General features: G+C 41.4%; 1 protein-coding gene across 1 annotated transcript; it reads right to left on the minus strand.

The window, feature by feature from the left end:
- Positions 1 to 5,148: 5,148 nt before the first annotated feature.
- On the minus strand, positions 5,149 to 20,197 carry PRCP (prolylcarboxypeptidase (angiotensinase C)). The gene is made up of 9 exons (XM_009881194.1): positions 20,181 to 20,197; positions 19,036 to 19,177; positions 17,802 to 17,903; positions 17,298 to 17,479; positions 16,389 to 16,546; positions 14,879 to 15,051; positions 12,524 to 12,688; positions 9,811 to 9,998; positions 5,149 to 5,425 (listed from the first exon to the last, which is right to left on the minus strand). The coding sequence occupies exons 1-9, from the start codon at positions 20,195 to 20,197 to the stop codon at positions 5,221 to 5,223; spliced, it is 1,332 nt and encodes a 443-aa protein (XP_009879496.1). The 3' UTR covers positions 5,149 to 5,220.
- Between the last annotated feature and the right edge of the window lie 6,654 nt (positions 20,198 to 26,851).

Genomic DNA, 26,851 nt, shown 5'->3' on the forward strand with positions numbered 1-26,851 from the left:
AGGCTGTGAGTGCCAAGTGTCATCAGGTCACAAGCCTGAGCAGCTTCAGACACATTATTTTGAACTCAGACTGCCATAAAAATCTTCTGTTTTTTTCCTCTAAACATGGTTTCACGATCGCACAACCCCAGTGACAGCATTGCGATGACATTCTCCTGAATCAACAGGGGTGAGCAAAAAATGTGGGCTTGGAGCATACGGTCCCCTGTGCTGTCTCAACCCCATTTCATAGCATCCTCCCGACCTTCAGAAAGATACAGTGATTCCACCATGAGTCCTGGAAGGAGCTTAAATGTTTGTCAATGAGCAGATCTTTAGCATACAGAAAGCTCTTTAGGGCATTCATGATACTTTCCCACTGCTTAAAGATTAGGTTCACAACAGCTAAACACCCTCTTTAAGAGCAGAGGTAGCAAAAAAAAAAAAAAATCCCTTTATTGAAAGCATGCTGACATTTGTTTGCAACACAGTGGGTAGACAGTATGGGAGACAAAACTTGATTCTCACTTTGCATACACTTTTCCTGTGATTTAGAAACCACGTTCCGGGTTCCTGGAGGAACATTCCTTTCTACAGCCTCCTTTCCTGATGCAGTATTTGATGATCTCCAAAATTAAAATTCCCTACAAACAGAGCAAGTTATGGGCAGAAGCTATTTAGCTCCCTCCCAAGACTCTACAGCCTTAGCCCTGCCCGATCAACTCTTTGGGCTATGCAGCCCCGGTAAAACCTCCACTCGCCAGGGTCAGAAAGTGTTGTGGATCCATCATAGAATCACTGAGGTTGGAAGGCACCTTTAAAATCATCAAGTCCAACCATCAACCTACCCTGACAAAACCACTTCTAAAACATGTCCTCAAGTACCACGTCTACCCTTTTTTTAAACATATCCCAGGGATGGTGAATGGCCCACCTCCCTGGACAGCCTGTTCCAATGTTTAATAACCCTTTCAGTGAAAAAATGTTTCCCAATATCCAATCTAAACCTCCCCTGATATAACTTGAATCCATTTCCTCTTGTCCTATCACTTGTCACCAGGAAGAAGAGGTCAGGCCCCACCTCACTACAACCTCCTTTCAGGTAGTTGTAGAGAGCAATAAGGTCAGCCCTCAGCCTCCTCTTCTCCAGGTTGAACAACCCCAGTTCCCTCAGCCACCCCTCAGAAGTCTTGTGCTCCAGACCCCTCACCAGCTTCATTGCCCTTCTCTGGACATGCTCCAACACCTCAATGTCCTTCTTGTAGTGAGGGGCCCAAAACTGAACACAGTACTTGAGGTGGGGCCTCACCAGTGCCGAGTACAGGGGGATGATCACTGCCCCAGTCCTGCTGGACACACTATTCCTGATACAGGCCAGTATGCTGTTGGCCTTCTTGGCCACCTGGGCACACTGCTGTTCTTTTCTACCAGGCAGCTTTCCAGCCACTCCTCCCCAAGCCTGTAGCGCTGCATGGGGTTGTTGTGACCCAAGTGCAGGACCCAACACTTGGCTTTGTTGAACCTCATACCATTGGCCTCGGCCCATCGGTCCAGCCTGTCCAGATCCCTCTGCAGACCCATCCTACCCTCAAGCAGATCAACACGCCCGCCTAGCTTAGTGTCATCTGTGAACTTACTGAGGGTGCATTCGATCCCCTCATCCAGAACATTGATAAAGATATTAAAGAGAACTGGCCCCAGCACTGAGTCCTGGGGGACACCACTTGCGACCAGACACCAACTGGACTTAACTCCATTCACCACCACCCTCCGGGCACGGCCATCTAGCCATTTTTTTACCCAGCGAAGAGTACACTTGTCCAGGCCACTCAACCTTCACCATCACTGGCGTGTAGGAAGTGTGTGTTTGCTTGGGACTAGAATAAGCTTTCAAAAACAACATGAATTTTCTCCCATTATAACTAGCTTGATTGTATTCAACACGGTCACCTATGGAGAACAACCAGTTCCTACACCTGCTCCTCACCACCCAACTAAACCTCTGAAGGGAGAATCTACCAAATGACTGCACAGACTCACCCTCTGACATCTTGACTACCATGTGTACCTTGAGGATTACCTTAACTTGTTTTCCTCCCACTCCACCCGAGTCAAGCAGAAACAAGACAACATATTTGCAGAACTCCAAACGGGCCAAGGGATAAAAATCCATGTCCTTGCACAGCAAAATCCAGTTCCAGAATCTCACGTTTATTTTATTGCATTTTTATTGAAACAAACTGCAGTTTCACCAGTAAGATCCATGCTTTGGGCAAATCATTAATTCTTTTTTTCCTTCTGCAGTTCCCCCAATGAAATGTAGGAAACATACATTTTTAAATTCCAATCATTTGTGACCCATGCCCAGAACATACCTAAGCCCGAGATGAAGTATGGCCCATCATCATACGCCATTTCCCACTGCCCGTTTTGTTCTCACCATGAAACAAACAGAAGAGCCAATATTTAGGTGAGGTAGCCAAACACCACAGACAGTCCCTCGGTAGCGTACAGAGGTGTGTACATAGATTTTTAAGATGAAGTCTGAACGCTTAAGGTAAATAAGAACTAAAGTTTCAACTACTCAATTTGAGGAGTAAACTAGTAGAAAGGAAGAACAATTAAAAATAACAGAGTCAAGTCACCTAATTCATAAGCTGGTCCAAGCAGTAAGAACCTGATCCAAAGTGCACTTGAATCAGAGTCTCACAGACAGAAATTTAATGAAATAGTTTTTTTAAAAAACAAAAAACAAAAAAACACGCAAAAAACCCCCACCACAACAAAATCCACACACAGACAAAAACCCCCCACCATTAAAACCCCCCACAAACAAAACCACACTGAGCTTTTGGTTTTAAATGTAATTTCTGAAAAGTCAAACTTGAAAATTGCATATTTTTTTAAGTAAAAAAAACCAATATTTTTTTTGTTAGTGAAAGGAGTGAAAAAAGCAAGGAAAGAGGAATGAAAGTTTAAATTACTTATGCTGATTGAAACTAAAAAGTGCTTTCTGAACAACAAAGAAGCAGCTGTTTCCCAAGACAGTAAGTCAGCCAGCAGGAGAGAGAGGAGACACAAGCTGATTACAACATACAGTGGCTGTCAATTTGGACTGTTCACAGCCCCATGTCCTCCTCCATACAACGTGGAAATGTTTATCCCAGAATTTGCACTTGGGAGTAGCACCCTGAGCAATCCATGGGAGTAGTTGGACCAGGCTCTTGCTTGCTCAGTTAAACCATTTGCAATCCTCAAATTTATATTTACTCTTGCAGATTCCATTCCTTGCCTTGCAGTAAACCAGGACATCACCATACATCAATTAACACCCAAGAAGATACAATGGTATTTCTAAAAATTTGACTGTAATTCACTTGATTGGAAAACAGCAATTTTTGTTTCAAAAAATTCAAGACCATGTCATTATAAAGCACGTGAGCAAGAGACTGCAGTATATTTACAGCAGAGTACCAAAAACTGGAACTGTTGGAAAAGGGATTGCCAATAAGCTTTCAGTCAACAGGTTTCAGGCAGGTTCAACGTAGCTCTTCCTTTTCCCCATGTGGCTCTTCTCCGGCCTTGTTCTCTACAGCTTCTTAAGTAACTACCTGGCTCAAGAGCATGAGAGGTTCAGATTATGGAATCTGAACATAAACACCACGTTAAACACAAGACAAGGGAATGCCAGGAACTCTATCGGAAAGAAGGTGCACAGGAACATATTAGGAGATAAAATTTCAGTGTTGGGTTCCCGCTTTGTTCCCAGAGGATGGGAGGAGACTGGAAACAGAAAAGGCCACCTGGTGTCTTAGGAAAATACTCAACTATCAGGCATATCAAAGCTGAGAAAACTTTTCAACAGAATTGGAATTGTAAGAGTCCAGGGACAAGAAGCCTTCCCTGAGTCTTTCTGAAATGGAGTTGTCTTTTAAACTGCAAAGAATCCTTTCTGAAGAAGGGCTTCAGTGTGAATGAAGCCAAAGCTGGAAAACGAGGGGACTGCCCCAGCCATTTATTAACGTCAAATATGCTGTCTCATGAATCAGGGCAGTTTGTCTGTTTTGGAAGCCTTACAGAAAGCCCAGTGCACCTGGCTTGTTGAGCTCAGCATCAGGCTTTAGGCTGATCCAAGAGGATAGCTGCATTCTGTGCTTTCAATAGTTTGTCCCGCAAACAATTTTTTTTTTTTTTTAAAAAGGCTTTTTATTGAAGAGCCATCAGCAAACAGATCATGCAGAATTTGAACAATACACAGAATGGGGGGGAGGGGGGAATCCACACAAGGCACAGCCCCAATTATTTGTCACTTCATAAGATCTAGGCAGCACAAGTGTCACATTTGCTCTTCACAAGAATAGCTTCGAAAGCTTCCCGACTTAAAAAAAGCTAAGTATTTGTGGGGGATACATGCATATACACACATACAAAATATACGCAGTTTTTCTTTGGCGACCATCATCACAATGGCAGATATTTCAGGAATAGGACAAACAGCAAAGGAAGAAATAAAACCCTGATGCAGACTGTGCACGCTCAGCCAGTTATCAGCAGAGTGAGTCTGGGCCCAGCCCTGACCATTCAGTACAGCGCAGAACGAAAGAGCCACCTAAGGCAGCTTTGAACAAACTAAGAAACAGAAAACTAAGGAGTGTTAAAAAAAAAATAAAAATACTTTTCCAGCATTGGTAAGGGCTGTTTAGTTTCTTTACAAACAGCACAGCCAGCTTCCCCATGCCTTCCCCGCCTCTCCACCAACAATCACAGTAAGATGTGATTTCTGTTCCCCCATTATCTCTGTGCCCCTGCCATGACATCTCGCACCAGCTGAGGATGTCTGAAATTCACTGCCACTGAAGGCAGCAGGATTTTCATCATCAACAGCACTGTCATTTAATCCACGGCATGTACCAGCAGTGAGGACAATCACCTAGCACAGCAAGGAAGGCATCAAGCCTAGAGTAGCAACTCTTTACCGTAAAGTACAGCATTTGAGAAAAGCAGAAGAGGAAAGCAAGCCAGAGCAAGGCAGCTCAATCCATGCACTTTGACTAAAGTTTATTATCTGAGAATGCTCTCCAACCATCTGCCGCCTGCTTCTCTCAAGGGCGCAAGCAATGGTTAGCACTGCAACACAGGCGAGGAATAAGTGAAATGTGCAGGTGACCGTGCAGTAAGGCCTGGCCCTGCTCCCAGCCAAGCCAATGGAGGTATAGCGGCCACAGTTGTCGCAGTACCACTTCAGTGTCTGTGCCTGGCCTTTTCAATCCACTGCTTCATGTAGCAGATTTCCAAGGCTCGAGCTTGCTGCACAGATCTGGGGTCCTCGGGGTTGCGGCTGCGTAGGTCCAGGTGATGGGCTCCATCTGGAATCACGATTGCCACGAGGGAATCGGTGATGTTCTGGGTTACCCCACCTGCAGACCATGGGTCCAGGCCACCGTTGCTGTAAGGAAAGAATACCTCATTAGGGTACGTCTGCACAGCAGTGGGATTGCAGCTCACACCAACATGTCCCCGTTAACTTTCAACTAGTTCTGTGTATATACAGACAGAAACAGACCTCAGTTCTGCCTCGATGTCTTGTGCCTACCCATCTGCTGAGAAGAGCCATCTCAACAGAGGTATGGGGGTATTAGCTTAAGCAAGGCTACACTCCTGTCATTCATTATCTGCTAATTCAGACAATAACCTATAATGGTGCCACAGCCTCTGGAGATAGATCTGCTGCCACCTGTCATTGTCATATAACGTTCAGGTTCCCCTGTACTACGACATGTCCAAATTCCCAAATCAAAGCACTTTGCTTTCCTGCTTCAGTCTGCCATAAACTAATAACAAACCAGATCCTTTAGAGCTGAATTTTCAGGAAGTTCTACCTTTTGCGGTCTCAGCTGGGTGCCAACCTGATTTTGCAAAGAAGTGTTTGGACCTTCCATTAGTGCCCTTATTTCTAATAACCAGCACATTAAAGCTTTTATCCCTTGAGAAACTGTTTACAATGACTCTTCCTCTGTGACAGGACAATTCAATGCAATTCACCTCCCCTCCTCCCTCGCCTCCAGTCAATGAAAGGATTCCTCGCACTGTAGATCTGGCTCCAAATAATGCCTGGTCCATGGAGCAAGCCAATGGCTGAACAGGGATGAGAGTTTTCCATCTCTCATTCCTAGCTTTGGACTTGACCCAGTATTCCTTACTACCTCTTATTTTCCTTTACCGTGATGTTCTTCCTACATGTGGGCCATCTTTCTGCAGAAAGAAAGCAACATCTATATACTTATGGAACTACGCAAATCCAGATCTGTTCCTCACATAAAACACTGGACCAACCCACAAAAAGAAACATTAGAGACTGATGTATGTATGTCAGTGCAAATTTCTAGGAGGCTCTAAGAAAGAATTAAAACATCCTTGGACATGAAGAGATACGCACCTAGAAGAATACCACAATGGCAGAAAATAACAGAAAGAAATGAAAAGTAAAAAAAGAGTTCTGTAGAAATAATTAATAGTGTAAAGACCTGATGGGGGCTGAACTAATACTTTGGTTTTGCATTGAAAAAAAAAAAAGTATCTTGAATCTCTGTAGTTCTTTATTTTCGGTGGTTCTAAATATGACTTAGGAGAAGAGAAACATTTTGTATGTGCAAAACAAAAACCATGCAGAACAGACCAATAAAAAAAAAAAAAAAAACACTTGATTTAAAATGTCGCCTGAATCAGCAAAGCACCTTGGCAACAGGGGGATGAGTTGCTGAGAGACCCAAGATATACATGAACTTGGATCTTTTGGTCCCAGTCATGTGGAAACTAAGCATGCCACAAGAAAACAACATTGTCTCTGACTTTTCTGAGAGCTTCTGGCTGGGTCCTCTGCAGCTCCTGCCAAATGATGGCACCAGAGGCACTGACGCAGTTTGGGAAGTGATACTTGCTGAGAAGAGGAGGGATGGAGAGGTCATCACAAAATAATCATAAGTCTTAACAGCTTTACAGAATAAGATAATTCAGTACCAATTGGAATGGATTATTTATGTGTTAAAACTAAGCATGCGTGTAAGTATTTGGTTGCCCATCTTACAAGACAGGAGTTTCTCTAATGTAAACAGAAGTAGTAGAAGAAAAGAAAGAATAAGAGTCAGCCATTCCTTCCTAGCTGTGGCCAGGCAAGTAGGGCTGCAGAAAAAAAAAAAAAAAAAAAAACCACTAATGCACACTAGTCCCATTTTCAAGTCATCATATTTCCTTGACAGCATAAATGGGGTCCCACAGCAAACAGTTCCCTTTCCTATCATCTCTTCAGAGCCTCCTCAGCCTTCCCAGAACATGGAGAGGTTTTACCCAATCTTAGCTGCACTGTCTGTACATCCCTTTTTAACATGCCCACTCTCCACAAGTGCCAAGTTTCCTTTTATTAACTTTTTTCTCTCACCTTTTCTATTCAGCCAGGCATTGTTCTGACTTCTTTTTTTTCCTCCCCTTCATTCCCTTCTTTTATGCCAACAATCACACCTTCTGCACATAGCTCCAGTATCAAAACAGCCTTCACTTTCTGCCTCTCCGCCAGTGCAGAACTGGATAGGTGAGTGCCCTAACTTAGAAGCATACAACCTAGGTGTGACCCATCCAAATTGAAAAATATCAGTTTTTTAGACTGTGCACACCAAATTTAATACTGTCTGATAGAACCTGGGCTGACTTTGACTGCCACAGTATATTGACAATGGAACACTACAAACTGCTACAAGCTCTCTGCCACCACATGGATGAAGTGTGTTAAAATGCCGTTTCCACCGCTGTGAGGCACTTCCACACCAAGTACAAAGCATGTTCCAGCAAGAGTATCAGGAGTGGAAATTGCTGGAAAAGAAAGGGCAAACAGGGTTCTGAAATCCCCAATTTCCTCTAACTACCGTTTTAATCAAGATGCACTGACAGGCAAGTGATATCTGCCTATAGCCTGCGTAACCACTCACACATGATGTACCTCCAAGAAGGTACAAAAGTGGCAATGGAGATTCCTGGGTGGATACCATACAATACATACAACACAGCGTGAATCCACAGAGTGATGCACTGCTCCCAGAGGGAGAGGCAGCAACACCAGTTTAAGCATCCTGGCCAAATCCCACTGCGGCTGGATAAATCCACTCTACAGTGGTTCTGTTTAGATGGAGTATTCTTTCCTTCCTGCACTAAACTGTTGTGCAAGTTGCCTGACACTTGAAACACGGTACTTTTTACCCGCCCAGGGAGCTGCATCCCCTGGTAAACATAGGGATATTTTTTGTAAAGCACTCTGCATTGTTCAAGGATAAAAGGCTCTTATATAAAATGTACAGTGTTGACAATGTATTTGTTTGAAGAGAAACAATCCAGCTTGAGATCCAAAGCTTTGTGTGTACAGCACTACTTCATTCATTTGGTTGCTTTCAAGCTTTTCTCATTTCAAGCTCCTTCAGCTGGCGTAAATTCTTAAACACTTCGATTTGTTTGCTTGTCTATTGCTTACAAAGCAGATTTCTACTGTATAGAGCTGTGAAGTCTTGGAAATAAGCAACAGTGCAGAAATTAAGTTAAACCAATAATATTTTTTTTATTAAAAAAAAGTTTTCCAAAAAAAGGGTGGAATTTCTCACTCTAGAGCAGATATCCTGCTGGGGCAGAAACAGCACGAGACAAACAAAAGGAAAGCAACAGGCCTTTGGAGCCAAACAGACCAACACTAACAGCTGAAATCCGGAGAATAATCCCAAATTCAAGTAAGGACTTTCTACTTTTAAAATACAGACCTATTTACCAAGTCCAACAGGCTAATTTTCAGTTTTGTTTAAAGAAGTGGCAAGGTTTGGTTTTTTTTTTTTTTTAAAAGGCTTTGCACAATTTTAACCAGAGCACAGAGGAATATATACCCAGGAGCTGCCCACAGTGGGCAATCAGTACAGCAAATCAGAACTCCCAAAGCACCAGCTTCAGTGAGTTTATTAAATCCCTCCCTACCACATAACAACCTGAAAAACAGACTCAGCTGTTCAAAATTTCATATCACTTCACAGCAGAAGTACAGCTATGTGAACCCCCTTTAAAGAAAGCAGAGTTTAACCTTAAAAATAAGGAAAGTGAAGGCCAAGTAGACAGCAAGCAGCATGCACTAGTTTTTGCGCTAGACTGAAACATTTATTTCACTTTTTGTCCATATACGAAGGTGTTTCAGACAAACTTCTGTTGAATTACTGGTATGCCTTGCTAGAATGGCAACACCTCTTTGTATTTGGATCTTACACAAGTTTGCTGAAACTTGCCTAATTACCACTAAAAGAAAAGGGCAATTGGCAGCGATAGGAAAGCTCCCCAAGTTACTTCCCTCTCTTTTCTGTGTCAAAGGCAAAAAGGAATGTCACGCCAGCCCCTCCGCACGGCTATCACCCAGAGCAACAATTTTAGTGACGGAGATCCTGTGTTACAGCTAGAGCTTGTTTAGACTTTCCTTTATTTGGAAGAGACAGTGCTTTGGCTTCATAAAAGCTGGACGGTTTTACCAGCATGGGAAACCTGGACTTTGGCCACAAGATAAGACGGAAGAAAATTACATTTGGCAGAATCCCAACCCAGATTCTTCCTTTAGAGTCACACAGGCAGTGACAGAACAGTTGGCTTCTTTGCCCACTGCACATTGACCATTTTACTCTCAAGAGCAACACAAAGCATGCCCATCACTTATTCAGCTGGAGTGTTGGGAGACAGATCCTTCTGATACTTAGGGCAGACTCTGCACTGACAACCCAAACTGGTGGAAAACTCCACTCTAGAAGCTGAAACAAGGCTCACCTGAAGATGATGTTGCTGTGTGAACTGATGTTTTTCCCTCCATATATAGAAAGAATCCAAGAGGGGCGAGGCCTCACTCCCCACAGCCTGTAACACTCTTCTGAAAGTGCATCAAAGTCCCATTTCTGAGGCTCAAACATGTCATTGACACCATCTGTGCACATGGGCATCACCATCTCAGTGCAAGCCTGAAAAAAGAGAACAGGGCAACAAGAATGTTTTCCCAAGACACTGTCCAATAACTGTTAGTGCAGCATCTAAATAAAAAAGCTCAAACAGCATTTGATCAGTAATCACTGTCAAACTATCACAGAATCATTTAGGTTGGAAAAGCCCCTTAAAATCATCGAGTCCAACCATTAACCTAACACTACCACGTCCACCGCTAAACCATGTCCCTCAGCACCACATCTACACGTCTTTTAAATCCCGCCAGGTTATTGGTGACTCAACCACTTCCCTGGGCAGCCTGTTCCAGAGCTTGACAACCCTTTCAATGAAGATGGTTTTTCATAATATCCAATCTACACCTCCCCTGGCACAACGTGAGGCCATTTCCTCTTGTCTTATCACTTGTTACTTGGGAGAAGAGACAGCCCCCACCTTGCCACAACCTCCTTTCAGGTAGTTGTAGAGAGCAATAAGGTGCTTAGCCTCAGCCTCCTTTTCTCCAGGCTGAACAACCCCAGTTCCCTCAGCCACTCCTTATAAGACTTGCGCTCCGGACACCCCTCACCAGCTTCATTGCCCTTCTCTGGACATACTCCAGCACCTCTGTGGTCCCTCCTGTAGTGAGGAGCCCAAAACTGAACACTGTTCCAGGTGAGGCCTCATTAGTGCCAAGTACAGGGGACAATCACTGCCCCAGTCCTGCTGGCCACACTATTCCTGATACAGGCCAGGATGCTGTTGGCTTTCTTGGCCACCTGGGCACACTGCTGGCTCATATTCAGCCGGCTGTCCACCAACACCCCCAGGTCATTTTCTACCAGGCAGCTTTCCAGCAACTCTTCCCCAAGCCCGTAGTGCCCAACTTGGTGTCATCTGCAAACTTACTGAGGGTGCACTCAAACCCCTCATCCAGGTCATTGATAAAGATATTAAAGAGAACTGGCCCCAGAACCAAGCCTCGGGGAGCACCACCTGTGACCAGCTGCCAACTGGATTTAACTCCATTCACCACCACCCTCTGGGCATGGCCATCCAGCCAGTCTTTTACCCAGCAAAGCATATGCCTGTCTAAGTCACAAGCAGCCAGTTTCTCCAGGAGAATGCTGTGGCTTTATTCAAGTCTAGGCAGACAACATCCACAGCCTCTCCCTCACCCACTAAGCGGGTCACCTTGTCATAGAAGGAGATCAGGTTAGTCAAACAGGACCTACCTTTCATAAATCCATGCTGACTGGGCCTGATCACTTGTTTGTCCTGTTCATGATGTGTGATGGCACTCAAGATGATCTACTTTAAAACCTTCCTTGGCATCAAGGTCAAACTAAGAGGCCTGAAGCTCCCCAGACCCTCCTTCTGGCCCTTCTGGTAGATACCAAGCAAGAGTTTCATCTTTCCCACAAACTATTCTCTGACACCTTAATGATACTAGCTAAAAACGAAAAACAAATTATATCTGGGAGCAACACAGATTAATTGCCATGGCAGGGGCTAACTCACAAACTATTCTTTTTACTAGGGCATGTAGTGACAGGACGAGGGGGAATGGATATAAACTAGAAGAGGGCAGGTTTAGATTAAACATTAGGAAGAAGTTTTTCACTTTGAGGGACATAAGGCACTGGAACAGGTTGCCCAGAGAGGTTGTTGAGGCCCCATCCCTGGAGGTGTTCAAGTCCAGGCTGGATGTGGCCTTGGGCAACCTGGTCTAGTGGGAGATGTCCCTGCCCATGACAGGGAGGTTGGAACTCGATGATCTTCAAGGTCCTTTCCAACCTAAATCATTCTATCATTCTATGACTCTACTTGCCCCCTTTCCCACAGGCAGGGAACAAGCTGCAAAGTTGTTTTGATGAGCCCAGCTGCCATATTCTTTGTTACCCTTATGATGTTTCCCTCCCTTTTCGGAGGAGAACTTACAAAGCACGCACGTCTCCTGGGGCTGTGTGGAACAAATACATAGGAGACAGTAGCCAAGCGCAGATGGTCACAACCTTCTGAACAAAGTCTTAACACCTTGCTTCTGGAAGCAGCTGCCCTGCTCCTCAGAAAAGACTGTATATAACAGTGTTGCATGTGCTTAGTAAATTGGATGGGGAGAGCAGAATGCCCTGACCCCTTACCACAGGGATCTGTGTTTTTGTTACGTACTTGATGGGAAAGGTTGGGTCTCCGTGAGCTACAGGATCAACAGCTCTAGTTGAAAGAAATCAGTATCAACGCATCCTGACATATTTGCATGCACAAATTGGGGTGGACAGCTGGGATGGAAGGATTAGAAGACCAAGAAGATAATTTTCCAGTCTATATGAAGAGCTGAAACTCAACAACTAGCTAGATAAGAGACAACTTCAACCTCCTGGGAAAGCTGCTGCTCTTTTCTGCCTTGCCCTCCCCACTATAACCATACTCACTTCATGATTACGTTGGTTATCAGTACATCAGTTACATCTGATGCAATACAACTAAATGACCTGACAATTCTCATCAGCTCTAGCTCATAAAACCTCACCAAGTTGCAATTTAGAAAAGATAGAGTGCATACCTGATAGTACCAACCCAACTGGCCCAGATTCTTTGTTGCAGTCTCAGACGTGTCTAAGCATGAGGCTTCTCCTGAATAATTGTAGTATAAATTTACTGCCTGGAAAACATTCTCCAGCAGCAGTTTGTCAGAGAGACTGGGATCCTTCAAGAACTTGCAGACTTCCTGCAATGAAGAGAGAAGGGGTAGTCTAAATCTATAAGAAATTAATACAAGATGAACACACGATACCCGACAGGATATCAATTTCTTTTCACAGTACTGTCAGACCACTTCCAGAAAGCTTCTTTCTATGCAGTGATATACCTCAAGCATTATCATACAAAGCAGTATTCCATTTGTATAGTGCATGCTACTATGAGGAACCTGAAATTTTAAATTTCCTGATTAAAACTTTAAAAACAGTGCAACCTTAATATTTCATTCTCCGAGCTTTTCAATCCAATTCCCATTCTTTAAATACTTAATACTGTATTTAGCTCCTCTAACAAAAGAAAATATATGAATATATGTAACAAAGAAGCTCCAGATATAGATTGGGGTTCCCTGCAGTTTGCTGTGGTACAAATGGAAACATCCATGTAAGGAAAGCTCTAACATTTTTCAGTCCTTTTGTATAGCAGCTTGTTCGAGTTTGGAAAATATGAGGTGGTGGAAGAAGGCACTGTTTTGCCGATGAAAAATTAAGACCAATCTTGGGTAGAGTTTAATTCAAAAAATCTTACCTGAGGACACAACCAGTGGAAAAAAACAAACACAACACACAAAAGCTACTGCTCCAGAAAGTTTTTTCAACTCAAACCATTTTTTTTTTTTTTAAAGCAACAATATTCTCTTTGGCAAGGCTTTCTCCTTACCCCTGCTCCCATGGATTTGGGACAAATACAGGGCAAAAGCTGTGAATCTGAGCTGCCAGCCCACTGGAAGAATCCAAAGTTACTCTCTGCAGCGAGCAAAGGATGCACTGCAACTCCAGTGCTGTTCAAGTACAGGGGCACAGGCACACTGGGACAACTCACATGGCCAACGCAAACTGTGCATCTTCGAAGAAGTGAACTTACTATCCTTACCTCCCTCGAATAATCTTTTCCCTCATTTTCATTGTGGAAGCTAGGAAATGGATCCCTCCCTTGTTCCCTACAGACAACATCAGAGCACAGCTTTTACATTTTGCCATTCCAGGTAGGTTTTATGGTTTGGCTAGCTCTGCCATCAGTTGTTAACTCAGTAATTAGAGGTTTGGAAAGATCACCGATTCATGCAAATATACACTGCAGACAGCAGAACAGAGGGCTGCAGATAGCCCTGTATCTGAAGCTCAGATTGTGTGGTAGATCAATATTTCTGAGATAGTACTGGCAGCCCACAACAGAGAACAGATTAAGCAACATATATATCCAGCTGCTCAAACACATTTTTCCCCCACTTTCTCTCCCTCAGAGTCTGATTAGAGCTTCTGTTTCAGAAAAAGGTATCTGAACATACATTAGCATTGTCTAGATGAGCAGCAGCCTTATCTATTTTAGATTTATATCTCCATCAGAGATAGCGTGGACAGTGGTGAAGGTGAGCACATTTCTTGGGTTGAATCAGATTGATAACAAAGCAAAAAAAATTTCCCACGGTGTTCATACTGCCCTTTGTAGACAGCCACATAGGACAGATGAACGTCCTTCACCTCCTCCAGACAGCACTACACAAAGGACTTTTTTTTAATTTTACATTTAACTACTGTTTAGCCAAAAATACTAATATTTTATCTACCTTACTTGCCATGCACTAACTCAAATCCATGCAGGGAAATTCAGCCAGGGTCTTAAAAAAACAAAAACACTTCAAGAAAACAAAACTCTTGGAGAAAGCAGTGCAGAAACAGAACTGCACAAGTGAAGGTTTGCAAGTGTGAAAAGTGGTTCTGCTTTGAGAAGTGACCCTGCAAAGAATACATTTGTGGAGATCCCCATCTCCTCCCTTACTAGTTCTCCCACATCCAGAAGGGCACAGGCTCAAAACTTTCTCTTTCATTACAAGGTCTGCCAGCTAAGCCTGGTATTAGAAGCTCTAATTGCATGTGCTTTTTATGCAAAACTTCAGCTCCTCAGGAACAACTCGGCAGGACAGCTGAGTTTTTTCAGTCACCCCTGGCACTTTTCTTCTTCTGGGCTCTTGATGGAACCTCTTAGTCCTACAAGTGGCAGTTTGTCAACAAACCAGTAGATTCACAAGATACTGCTCTGGTTCTCTTTTCATCCATGTTGGTTCTAGAGCCAAAAATAAAGGAAAAGGTGCAGGCTAGAAGGAGAGAATTAATTAAAACCAAACTGCCAATTCTACAAGAGATTGGTTCTCCATTACCTGTATAGGCCAAGCTGGGAGAGGCTGTAAGAAGTCAGCTTTATAGGGATAGTTCACCATAGCCAAGTTTACCCATGTTTCACTCAGCCAATTTTTCAATACAGCGGCATCCTGAAGATTTTTTAACGGGCTGCACAAATGAAATGTGCTGGAAAGCCACTGTAAACCTGCATCTTTAATAAAAATAAAATAAAATAATGTTTAATGTATTATACCATTAATACATAGGTCAGCTGTGCTGTGGCTAAAAAAAATAAATACATTTTCACTTAGCATAACTAATCTGGTGAAATTAGTCCACATACACACAAACAGAACAGATCAAATTTTTGACAGCACCTCTAAGTGAACGGAAATACAATCTGCATACTTCAGCATATGGGTATGTCACAGCTAAGGTAACGTTATCTAAAGAAATCAAAGATGTACAAGACATTTGGCTTTTTTTTTTTTTTTCAAACGGAAGTAACATCAGGGCATTCTTCTTCCAATGAAAAGAAAAACTTCAAATCAGCTAGCTCACAGCGCAAGGACTATTAATAGATAGATGTCTTGGGACTCTCCTAGCCCTACCTTTCATTATTTTATCTGGTCTAGAACTCATCCAATTCAGTTTCCTTGATTTTAATTAGATAACTCATCATACTTTCTTTTATACAGGCTTTCTCTTTAGGACATTGAACTCAAGTAGCAAAACTATTTTTTAAAAAATTGAATTCTTTTGCTGTACAGTGACCTAATCTGATATCATAAAATCATTTAGGTTCAGAAAGACCTTAAGATCATCAAGTCCAACCGTTAACTTAACACTACCAAGTCCACCACTAAACCATGTCCCTAAGTTCCACACCTACACATCTTTTCAATACCTCCAGGATATTGGTGACTCAACCACCTCCCCAGGCAGCCTGTTCCAATGTTCGATAACTTTTCAGTGAATAATTTTTTCCTAATATCTAATCTAAACCTCCCCGGGCAGAGTTTGAGGCCATTTCCTGTCATCTTATCACTTGTTACCTGGGAGAAGAGACCAACCCTCACCTGGCTACAACCTCCTTTCAGGCAGTTGTAGAATCATAGAATCATTTCAGTTGGAAAAGACTCTTAAGATCACAGAGTCCAACTGAGTCCCTAGCATTGAATCCATAAGGATTGCAGTCATCTTGTACATCTGATTGCCTCAGTTGGTATTTAAACTATTATTTGTTTTTAGAGTAACAACTCTATCTGGCCTGGTCTGTAAGAAAGGAATACAAGCCTTGAGGTTCTGATCTGGCTCCTGTCTTACCTTAAGGATGTTTGGACCTGGATTCTGAATCAAACCAAGTGTGAAGGAAGCTTGTGAACCAACAAAACAGATGTTTAAAAAACAATGCTGCTAAGTACTAAGAATATAGTTTCAAAAAAGTCAATACACAGAGGTGAAAGCCATAACAAACTTGTTGATTTTATGAAGTCATAACAATCCTGAACATTAGAACCCTTTGAAAAAGTATTGGTGAGGTCTCACCTGTTGAGGAAAGATGGTTAATGGCTTTCCAGGAATTCCGGATGCTTTCTGAGCAGCCTATCCCACTCTTTTTGAAGTCATTAGTCACTATGCTGAAATAAGTGCCACACGGAACCAAATCACCAAACTGCCAGATTGGGGCAGAGGCTGCCAGAGCTCTGCAAAGGGACATATAAAGATTGTTTGGAAATGACACATATACTTTAAACCACTGCAAAATGAACTTCCATCCTCTGGTCAATACCCTCCCCACAGTCACTATCCAAGTAGCATTTATGTCAGCTTGGACACTGAGCCATAGGCAAACTAACCATAACATTGCAAAACTATTCCATAGGTCTGCATGCAAAGACTGTTGAAGGTTTTAAGTCTCGGACTCTGGTACAAGGATATCAGTAAATACATAAAGCAGAAGTTCAGACTTGGTTACTTTATTATTTTTCATTCCCATCTAGCAACTAGGTCTTTCTCAGTAAGCATTGTGCAAACTCAAGTGAAGAGAGCCCTTGCCCGCAAAAATCTACTCTCTAGCAGACAAAAGTAGGGGAATTACTAACCTTGTTTCCCAGATGGGAACTAAGGCATTGAAGAGATTAAAGACCTGCCTCAAAGTCACCAGGAATTCTGGTGACCCTAAAAAAATTAGATGCAAAGTCAGTGTTCATAATAATTGTTTTTACAAAACTAATAGATAGCTCTGAAAAATGCACACCATCCAGTACCTGCTGACCTACAGTTGTCTTTTCTTAGGCAGTGTCTCTTCCTAAATTCAAGGTAACTTAATTCCTCCTCCCATTAGTGAAAAACTCAAGCCAGCTTGAATTACGGTACTTCTCCTGATGGTGTAACATTTACAGCACAGAAGTAACAAATGCCTGCTCTGTGTTTGAGCAGGATGAATACACTCACCCAACTACCACATGGGGGTACTTCATCCTCAACCAGGCTGCAAGCATTCCTCCATAAGACCCTCCTATAGCTATGACAGGACTGTAACGGGCTCCTGCAATGGTTGTCTTTAAGTACTCAATCAGTACTGCAAAGTCTGCCAGAGCTTGTTCTGATGTCAGGTAATTCAGATGCTTGGAATCCTGAGACGAAGAAAGCAGGTTATATACAGCACGAAAGTAATTTCCAACAGCTGTCTTTCTATTCCCCACAGCAGCTCTCAAATTCTAAATCTGTGCCTGATAATAAATGAAATATTCTTTGCAGGTGTCCCTTAAAGTGTTAGAAAATATCAGTTTGGGTTTTTTTAACCTAGAATTAATAGTTACAAAAACAGGATAGTTGTGTGCTTCTAGCACATCTAAATCTCACTCAGGCTAGCAGTCATTGCACTGGCAAGAATTACAACAGGCAGAATTATGTTTGTATAGAGCACATTTAAAGAAGACAAAAGACAACACTTACACTGAAAGACTCATTCCCAAAGGGCAAAGATTCTCCATAATATCTATGTTCAGCAAATACTAACATGGCATTAAGTTCTTCAGCCACATCCCACATAAAACCCTGGTTGGAGGAAAACAGACATTTAAATAAGTTGAATCAATTATTTTCGAAGTCTCTACTTCCAGTCTAGTGTATTCCAACTCTTATTCTTTGATTAGAAAGATATCACTATCAAAATACAACTACAAAGAGTGCAATTTGGTTTTAAATTATCACTGGAGTAAGAAAACACACAGAACAGATCTCCACCCAGAGACATGTACAAAGAAAATACAAATATTTTATTTGCATATGAATATGCAAAATATTAAGCAGTATTATTTTGTGGGTACACACAGGCAATCCTGCCAGAACTCTTATGGCACGAGCTTAATCCATAGGAAATGAAAAGCACTGCAGAAAAAAAGTATGCATTTGAGTTAGGACTATATTACAGAAAACAGAAAATTTGTTTGGCAATAAACAATAATCTAGAGCATTGCAATACTCTTATTTTCAACTAATAAATAACTACAACTTGTTATTACTTGCTGGCAGCAGCTTGTTACTACCAGTTATGGAAACAGGCAGACAGATATCACCTGCTGACAGAACAAAGTGTGTAACCAGTCTTTGGTTGCTTTGAGCCCAGCACATACCACCTCCTGTTGTGTTACTGCACTTTGTATTGAAGTGGCTGAAAAATGCCCACATGGGCCATTCTGCATTTATCAGTCAGCGAAGTAAAAACTTCCCCAGGTCTTGCCAGAGAACAAGAATCAAGTGTCTTTGATTCCTAGCCCCCTTCATTTCACTTTGCATTTTTCTTAGACAAAAAAAAAAATAGAAAAAATCAAAACCTCCCATTTTACTCAGGGAATCTAAATTACCGGGATAGGTGTAATTTGGTCCAAAATTTTGCATTCTTAGTTTGAGGCACCTTATAGAGTTTCCTCTAGAAATTTTCTTCACTACTCAAGGAAGCTAATATAAGTGAATCCTTTTGATTTCTATGGGCTTCGGATAGAACCCTGAGCCCCCTAAAACTTTTTCTGTGCTTTTGTTAAGCTTCCTCTTCCTCCCATAGCAATCATAACCATTACAAACTTCTCTTTAAGTGATATTCTGACACTGTTTCCTTGTTCTTCCTTATTTTTCAGTAGGCCACTACTCGAAAGAAGGACTGTAATTCAAGAATCTATTTACTACATACCGTATTGTTACAGAACCAAGTGATGTCTCCTTCATTGCCTGTATAAAATAGTATCGGTCCATTCTCTTTCTTCCAGTGCTGATCTGCTACTAGATACCGCTGTTGGAACGTAAGATTTTCATCAAATCCAAAGTGATCAATCTGTAAGAACAAGGAACAACAACATGTTCAGAAAGCTAAAATTGATCACAGAGTCTACCGCAAGCACTGAGTCACTTTGCTGACAAAAAAAATAAAAAGAGTTTCACTAGTAAAAATGTGACACTGAATTAATTTATATCCCGAGATTGATAATACATGACAATTCTTCTGCTTTACAAAGGTAACCAGCCAAAATTATAGGTGTATATGCTGAAGGAGAAATGTTATTTTCAGTTACAAAAAAATCCATGCCCTTCTTATAGTATCATACTTAACACAAGATATTCTAAATATATTTAGGAAATCAGACTTTGTGACCCCTCAGCAGATTTCTATCTGATGTAATAAAACTGTATCAATAAGTAAAGAGAGTCACTGTCCCACAATGTTTTGAACCTTAGGAAAATTCCTTACTAGCCTGATCATGTATTTAAAAAAACACCCCCCAAAAAAAATCACCAACAAAACCCCCACCTCTTCTCTCCCCCTTTTGACATAAGATTGAAGTTTAAACAGATTCTTTTTAGAAAGTGGTGTGTGTTTGTTTAATCCTTAGGAAATACTAATTCTCTGTAGTTCTTATACTATTGACAGATTTTTCAGATAGTTTATGGAGTGTTGCTTCTCTCCTTGCAATTTTCACTAATTCACACACCCTCCCCAATTCTTTTCACTGCCCTACCAATATTTCAAGACTATACATACCACTTAACCCAACCCCTGCACTGTTAGATTTATTCCCTCATTAGAAATTAAATTTCAATTCCTAAGGTCAGTTTTTCAGCTTTTATTTGTGCTGCTTTGTATGCACTATTCCCCTTGACTCTTCCCCAAGCATTCATTCATGCTGGAAAGCCTATCAATTGCTTTTACAAGGTAAACTCCCTGCACAGGCATAATCTTATTCTAGAATACCCACACAGGCCTTTACTATTAAAAATTAAAATAAAATAAAATAAAAAACCCACAGAACTACTTCAGAAGAGCTATGCTGCTTAATTCCTATGTATTCACAAATCATCAGTAATTTTATTCATCAGTTGAAGACGACCTGTAGCTTCCCAATTTTGACTTCCGTCAGCACAAAGCATCGTATTTTCCTTTCATATTGTTTCTTGCTGGCGGTAACAGCCTGACATCTGCTGGCTTGAACACCTCTGCTCACCCATCTGCCTTTCCACCAACTCTGCCAAATCTCTCAGATGCTCCAGGATCCAGCCTTTCACATTTCCTGTTTTGAGAACATCTGCAAGTTAATCTTAAAAAGCAGCAAAGCACACACAAATCCAAGCACTCGCTGCTAACATAGTGACCTAACTGCTAGGCAGATTCCTCCAGGCAGCTCAGGAAAACCTAACTCCTGACCTGCAGGATCCACACCACGTACTTAAATTTGCTTTGGGTCAAAGACAGCGCAGGAACTTATTTAAGATATACAATCTGCTGCAAAGTGTCTTTTTCCAAACTCTCTCAAAGCTTGCTCACTCTTGGACTGGAGTGATAGGAGAGCTGCGTTGCAGCTCACTCCAGGCAGAGCAGCGCGAACAGTTGGAGGTCTGTGCATGGTCTTGACAAACCTAAGAGAAAAAGTCTTTGCTCTGAATACACTAACTTCAGTGACTGCTTCCAGACCCAAATAAAACTAATTAATGTATGCTCTATAGTTTCGCTTAGTGGGACCGTTTAGTACTTATTCCTAAGTATGTGGTGATGTTACCATGCACATACTTAAGGGCTCTTTCAGTGCATTCAAGTGCTGACAACATATGCTGGGCTTATTCTACACTGACAATGCATCTGCTTCTTTTTCATGTGCACAGTTAATATTAGTTTCACTTTCTACATCGAGCATAATCAAGAGTGATTAGATGTAGTGATTAGATATAAAAAGGCAGAACAGGGTCAGCAACTGAAAAAGTCTTTGGTCATAAGACCTTAGCACAATTAAAGTGAAGGAATAGACATGGCACATATAATTAAAAAAAAAAATCACAGTGTAGTTTAATAAACTCCAAGACTATTAGAAATATTATAATATATCTTTTGTTCCAGGTCTGTTTGTAAAAGGGAGAAGTATCTTTTTCTATTTAACTTTCCTGGTTAGGCTGCTAGCCAGAGACAGGAACAAAATAGGCTCATGTGTCCTGTCTGCCTTTTATGGCATCATCTAAAATTAAACATTTAGCTTTAAAAATTGATTCTGCATCCTTCCTGCCTGAAGCCACAGCACCAACTACAAGACTACACCACAAGAAGTATTCAACTTCCCTGAACTACAAATACATGTACCAAAAATCTTCTCAGTACAGGCAGCTTAATATGCAACAGAAAAAACATACAATGGAAAGAAGAAAAATGGGAAAAAAAAATCAGAATAGTTTAATGGATAAGCATCCTTTTCACACCAGGCTCAGGTTACTCAATGGGGTATTGCACAGAAGATTAAAGCCCGTGTTACTATTCCCATTACACAGGAACTAGAAAATTAGGATAGTAATATTCAAATATGAATATTTTCCTGAATGACAGCTAACTTTCTTTTTAGAATATGATTTACCACGGTTTCTGTGTGATGTGATCTGTGAGTCTACTCCCACAAAACAAACCCCCAAATCCCAGTGCTCTAGTGAGCCTGCCTCTCAATACCAAGAGGGAGAAAAGTACAGGAATTTGAGTGTTCTTTTGCCAGTTTAGTAACCACGTTAATCAAAGTGTCATGATTCTCCATCTTCACTCTGAGCCATGCTGTGGATTCACTCACTGCCATCAGTCACATTCTTCTTTCCCACTCCTCCCTTAATCTGTAAAATTTTGATAGCTTCACAGCAGCTAAGTTCTCTCTGTTCATCATAAGAGTAACACATCAAACCATGGGCATGTGTAAGATCCCAGGCAAGACAACTCCAGAAAAGGGAAAAAAAAAAAAAATAAATCACAAGTACCTACTACTCAACTGAAGAGCATGAACACCTTTATTGCTAGATGATGGGGCTTCACACCTTGTAGTAACTTGTCATTGCAAGGGTAAGGCACATAACATGACTAAAAAAAAAAAAACCTCATGCTTGTAAAGCAGAGAGAGATGTCACAACTGCTGGTTATTGCCAAGAAATTCAAATAAATTCCAAATACAGAACACCAAAAGGCAGTTTGGAGGTATCCCAAGGAGTGCCTCCTCACAAGAGTAAAAACTGTTTGAAAATGTACTAAGTCAGGGCCAGAAAGTGTACAGAGTCAAATGTACTAAAAGAGGGAAAAAGCACTAGAATCGGTATCAAATTGTGCAGTGAGAGGTTGGGACACAAAGGGAAAGCTGCAGTTCAGGAACAGCAGGTGGAGCTGTCGTGTAGCCAAACTGCACGGCAGGAACACGCAGGGCTGCGCATGGGAGCTGCTGGTTCTCATTCAACAAGTACTTGCTTACACCATCCTCTCTAGAACAGGTATGCAAACAAGTAATAAGCCCCACAAACTGTGTGAAGTATACTTTATAACCGAAATCACCCAGATATATTTTTTCCAGTTTTTTTCTTAAGTCAGATTTCATTAAAAAGCTGAACGAGGAAATTTATTTTTCACGGATGCAAAAGGTGTAAGAGAAAAGCAATGACTTTTGCAACCAGACTTAATTAGAATAGACCACAACAGCAAAAGAAAAAAGCAGTTTAGTACACATTTACAATATCTTAACTGTTGGTTAAAAGTAACAGTAGTACAGGTACACTAACATATATGAGGCTTTTCTAATTACAAGTTTCATAATTACAATTATTGTCAGAATGTTGGCAGTAAGTACAAGGTCCTGAGCAACCTGATACAATTTTGAATTTGGCCCTGCTTTGAGTGGGAGGTTGGACCAGATGACATGCAGAGTTCCCTTCCAAAATTAAACTCTTCTAGGATTAATCCAAACCAGTTACACAGCCTAAAATGTTAAGCTTCTGTAAACAGGACTACCTAGCAAGTTTGGTTAAAATAAGAATACAGTCATCATTGGCAAGACAACAGCAATGTTTTACAAATGAAAGTATCATGTACATGCAACACTGACAATCAGTCTTTTGATATGAATAAAATGGAGGATAAAAATAGAAAAATGAGTACTGAAAGTAATGTCATGAATAAGTTCAAGGGAAACTTTTATCAGTTGAGGTAGGGAGGACGGGAATACTTTGAAGAGCTACAGCTGCAAGACAAAGAAAGCAAGCAATAAAATTTCAGTTCCATGTACAAAAAAACTTCGTGATTTTTGTGCGGTTGAAAAAAAAAAAAGGAAACACCTTGTATCTTCCTGCACATCTTTTGAGTCAGAAGACTCACAAAGCTCTTGGGGAAGACGCATACATACACACAACACATTGCTCAGGAGGCAGCCAGCTCCAGATGGAGGGCTGCAGCCGCTTCCCAAAGCATGACCACAGCTTCTGAGAACTGCATTTGCTGAGTTTGATTAAAAACAGTGGTAGGCAGCACAAGCTGTTGTGCCCAAGAGGCTGCTGAGAGCTCTAGACTGAAGGCTCAAGTCAGCAGCTTTGATCCTGTAGTTCAGAGAAGCTTTCTACAGTGAAGTGGAGCTCATCAGCTCAGGACAAGGAGCTTTCTCCAGATTGGTCCACTAAAAGTAGAAGGAAGGGCCCAAAACCCATCTCACTGCTTTCTGCTCAAAATACACAGCACATTTCTTTGACTTTACCTTATATATGCACACATATCATGTGCTTATGTTGAGCTCTGAAAGATGACTTATCTCGGGGTGTTTTTTTTAAAGGTGCTTTTTTGTTGTTTTGAAGTCCATTTAAAATAAAACAAGCCACTCTGCCACACATCTCCCCTGGGGAGGAAACAAAAAAGGCACAACAGTTGTTAGTTATTGTACAGATGTTAGTTTGCTTAATATACTCCTGGAAGTATTCAGGAACTATGGCACCGTGCAAAGTACAAAGACAAAACAGGACATGTGGGCTAAAGCCCACTTCCTTCTCAGCAGCATCTTAAGGTCATTAGTGACTACAGAGACAGGACAGCAAACCCAAGCCTTTACCAAAAAAGACTATAATTCACAGGATAGCTTCTAAAGAAAAGCATTTAATGTCACTCAAGGTGGTAAATCAGCATCTGATTGTTTTATGCTTTTGAGTTTCTGGCAAGACTGCAAGCGTCTGAAAGCCTTTCTGTCATGCCTCAAATTTCAGTACTGTAAGCAACAGCTTTATTTTCCCAAACTTGGATATCCCATTTGAAATCAAGCCAGTTTTACTGAGAAGCCAGGGGATTTTAAGAGGCATGGTCCAAGGTTCATGGAGTTGTTTTGAGTACTCATCCTGTCTGAGTTATTTCCTGAAGACAGGAAGATACAGGATAGTCTGAGGATATCCTCCTGTGTGAACAGCACTGTGGGCACTAGCCTCTTTGGGATTTCACCGATGTGTTTTTATTCCTGCTTTTACTCCTGACAGGCTGTGGGACTCCAGACCAGTTAGCTGACCCTATTAGTTTTGTTTCCTCTTAAAAATCTTTGCTTCTTCCATTTAACTTGCAGCTTCTTGAGGGCAGGGACTGCCTTGCCATCTTTGTACAGCATCATATTCAAGGGGTCCCAAATTTTGTTACAAGTACTACTACATATAATTAAATATTCAAGCTGATAAAAACCATTATAGCAGTAGAGTACTACTAAAAAGATATACTCACACATTATTTATGTCTTCATGGCAGGGGAGACAATCAGAAATGAAAGCTAAATAAAAATCTTTTTTTTAAAAAAAAGCCTTCCTCCCTGACACTATCCTTGTTGCTTTGTTTCCTCCTATTGCACATTTTTGTGTATCATAGTCTGCCTCATCACAGACCACTGGTGAGATTCTCTCAGTTTGTCCCTACTCATTTAGTGCAGAAGAAGGGGAAAAAAAAAAGAAAAAAAGACAAGAAAATCAAGGTTAGCTTTGTTTTATGTTTTCTTGCTTTCTAGGCTGATACTTGTGCAAGGGACAGCAGAGACTGAAGATTAGCAGCCTGTTGAAATAAATAATTTATAATAATCTGACACTCTGTGGAAGAGCACGGAGATGTAAACTGCACTGTCTTGCATCAGGCTACATTAACCCACAAACTTGAAAGGCCTACACCTAAATCATAAGAAAATTGGAAGAGATGGACTTGACGTAATCATAATCATCCATACTCCCCAAAATGCAGAGGTTTTGTTCATTAGATTTGATTTTACTTCATTAATCTGTCATATTTTACAAAACATACAGCCATACCAATACACATGCTGTTGGTCTATTCCAGCTTCCATTCTACTAGTGATGGCCTAGAATAACCATTACCAGTTTTTCCTTGGTTGGAGTTAGCTTTCAGCCAAACACGCTCCCCAAAACACATCCAGGCTTAGGATCCTTGTAATGAAGGGATGTCTTCCCTTGCCACTACGTCCTGATAAACACACTGGCCTTTGACTAGGCTCATGCTTTGTGTATTTTACTGAAACTTCTTTTATGGTGCAGAAACCTCATCACCTGCTCTTGGGAGGTTGCAACTGTTTAAGGAACTCTGCTTTTAGCACTCATTTATCACTTCAGTGATTAAAAAGCACTGACAAGGAAAGCCTCAGATAGGAACACTGCCTCTGCCCTGAGTCACACAGTTTGGACAAGACACTTAAAAGAAAGAGACCAAAGAACATTTAAACAGCTACAGGATATGCTGTAGGAAAGTAGTAGGCTACTCAGGTCAGCCCTTGTTAGAAACAAACAATTCCCAAACAGTATATGATGAAAGGTTATTGTTATATTTGAAACCTAAGCAGCTAATGAGAACACAAACAAATTGGTTTCGACTTCCACAAACCATTAGTACCTGTGTCGCAACTGAAACTCCAGATTCTCCTTACCATGTAAAGATGCAGTACATTTAGACTTTAACTACTTAAGCGTAAAATCCTCCACCAGTCACAGTGAGGATGCAACTCCTCACCACAACTCCTCCAGTTGGAAAGACAGTCTGAGAGGTCCCATAGGCCCTCCCAAAATTTGCCGCCCTAGACTAGAGTGGCAAAACTCCAGCACAAGGGAGAGAATGGGTGACCAAAGCAGGAGATGACAATCACTTCAATCAGCTGTACTGCTGGTGCTCCTTAACCACGTTCTCCATTCCCCTGCCACCCTGCTGTTCTCCAAGCAACAGAGAGGCTTGTGCTGCTGACAGTCAATCAACTACACAAATTTATAACAAACTACTCTGGTAAAAAACCACCAAATGTTCACATCATTGATGCTTCCATTCAAGGCATTATTATCCTGGTGAAAATCTTCCATGGGACAAGGGATGGGGCAAGGAGTAGGGAACAAACAGGTCAAAGCTATATTATCCAAAGGGCATTATTTCATAAAGCAAAAATAAGCATGAAGAAGACACACTATACCAGCAAAAACAAAGTTATCCTTGTGAAAGGTCTCGCAGACCTGTAACAGGCAAAGGCCTGCAATTTTTTCCATCTGCCTTCCAGATTGAATTACAAATCCATCACATTTGGAGGATTAACTTTCAGAGGGAAGGAAAAAAATTGTACATGAGCCTCCAACATGTCACAGATTAAGCAGTATAAAAATATTCCAGTTTTGCTGAGAGTGTCCTAAGGTTTTGAATAGGACAAATTGTTTAAACAAAATACTTT

Source organism: Charadrius vociferus, unplaced genomic scaffold (genome assembly GCF_000708025.1).
Source record: "Charadrius vociferus isolate BGI_N301 unplaced genomic scaffold, ASM70802v2 scaffold1, whole genome shotgun sequence".
Lineage (NCBI taxonomy): Eukaryota > Metazoa > Chordata > Aves > Charadriiformes > Charadriidae > Charadrius > Charadrius vociferus.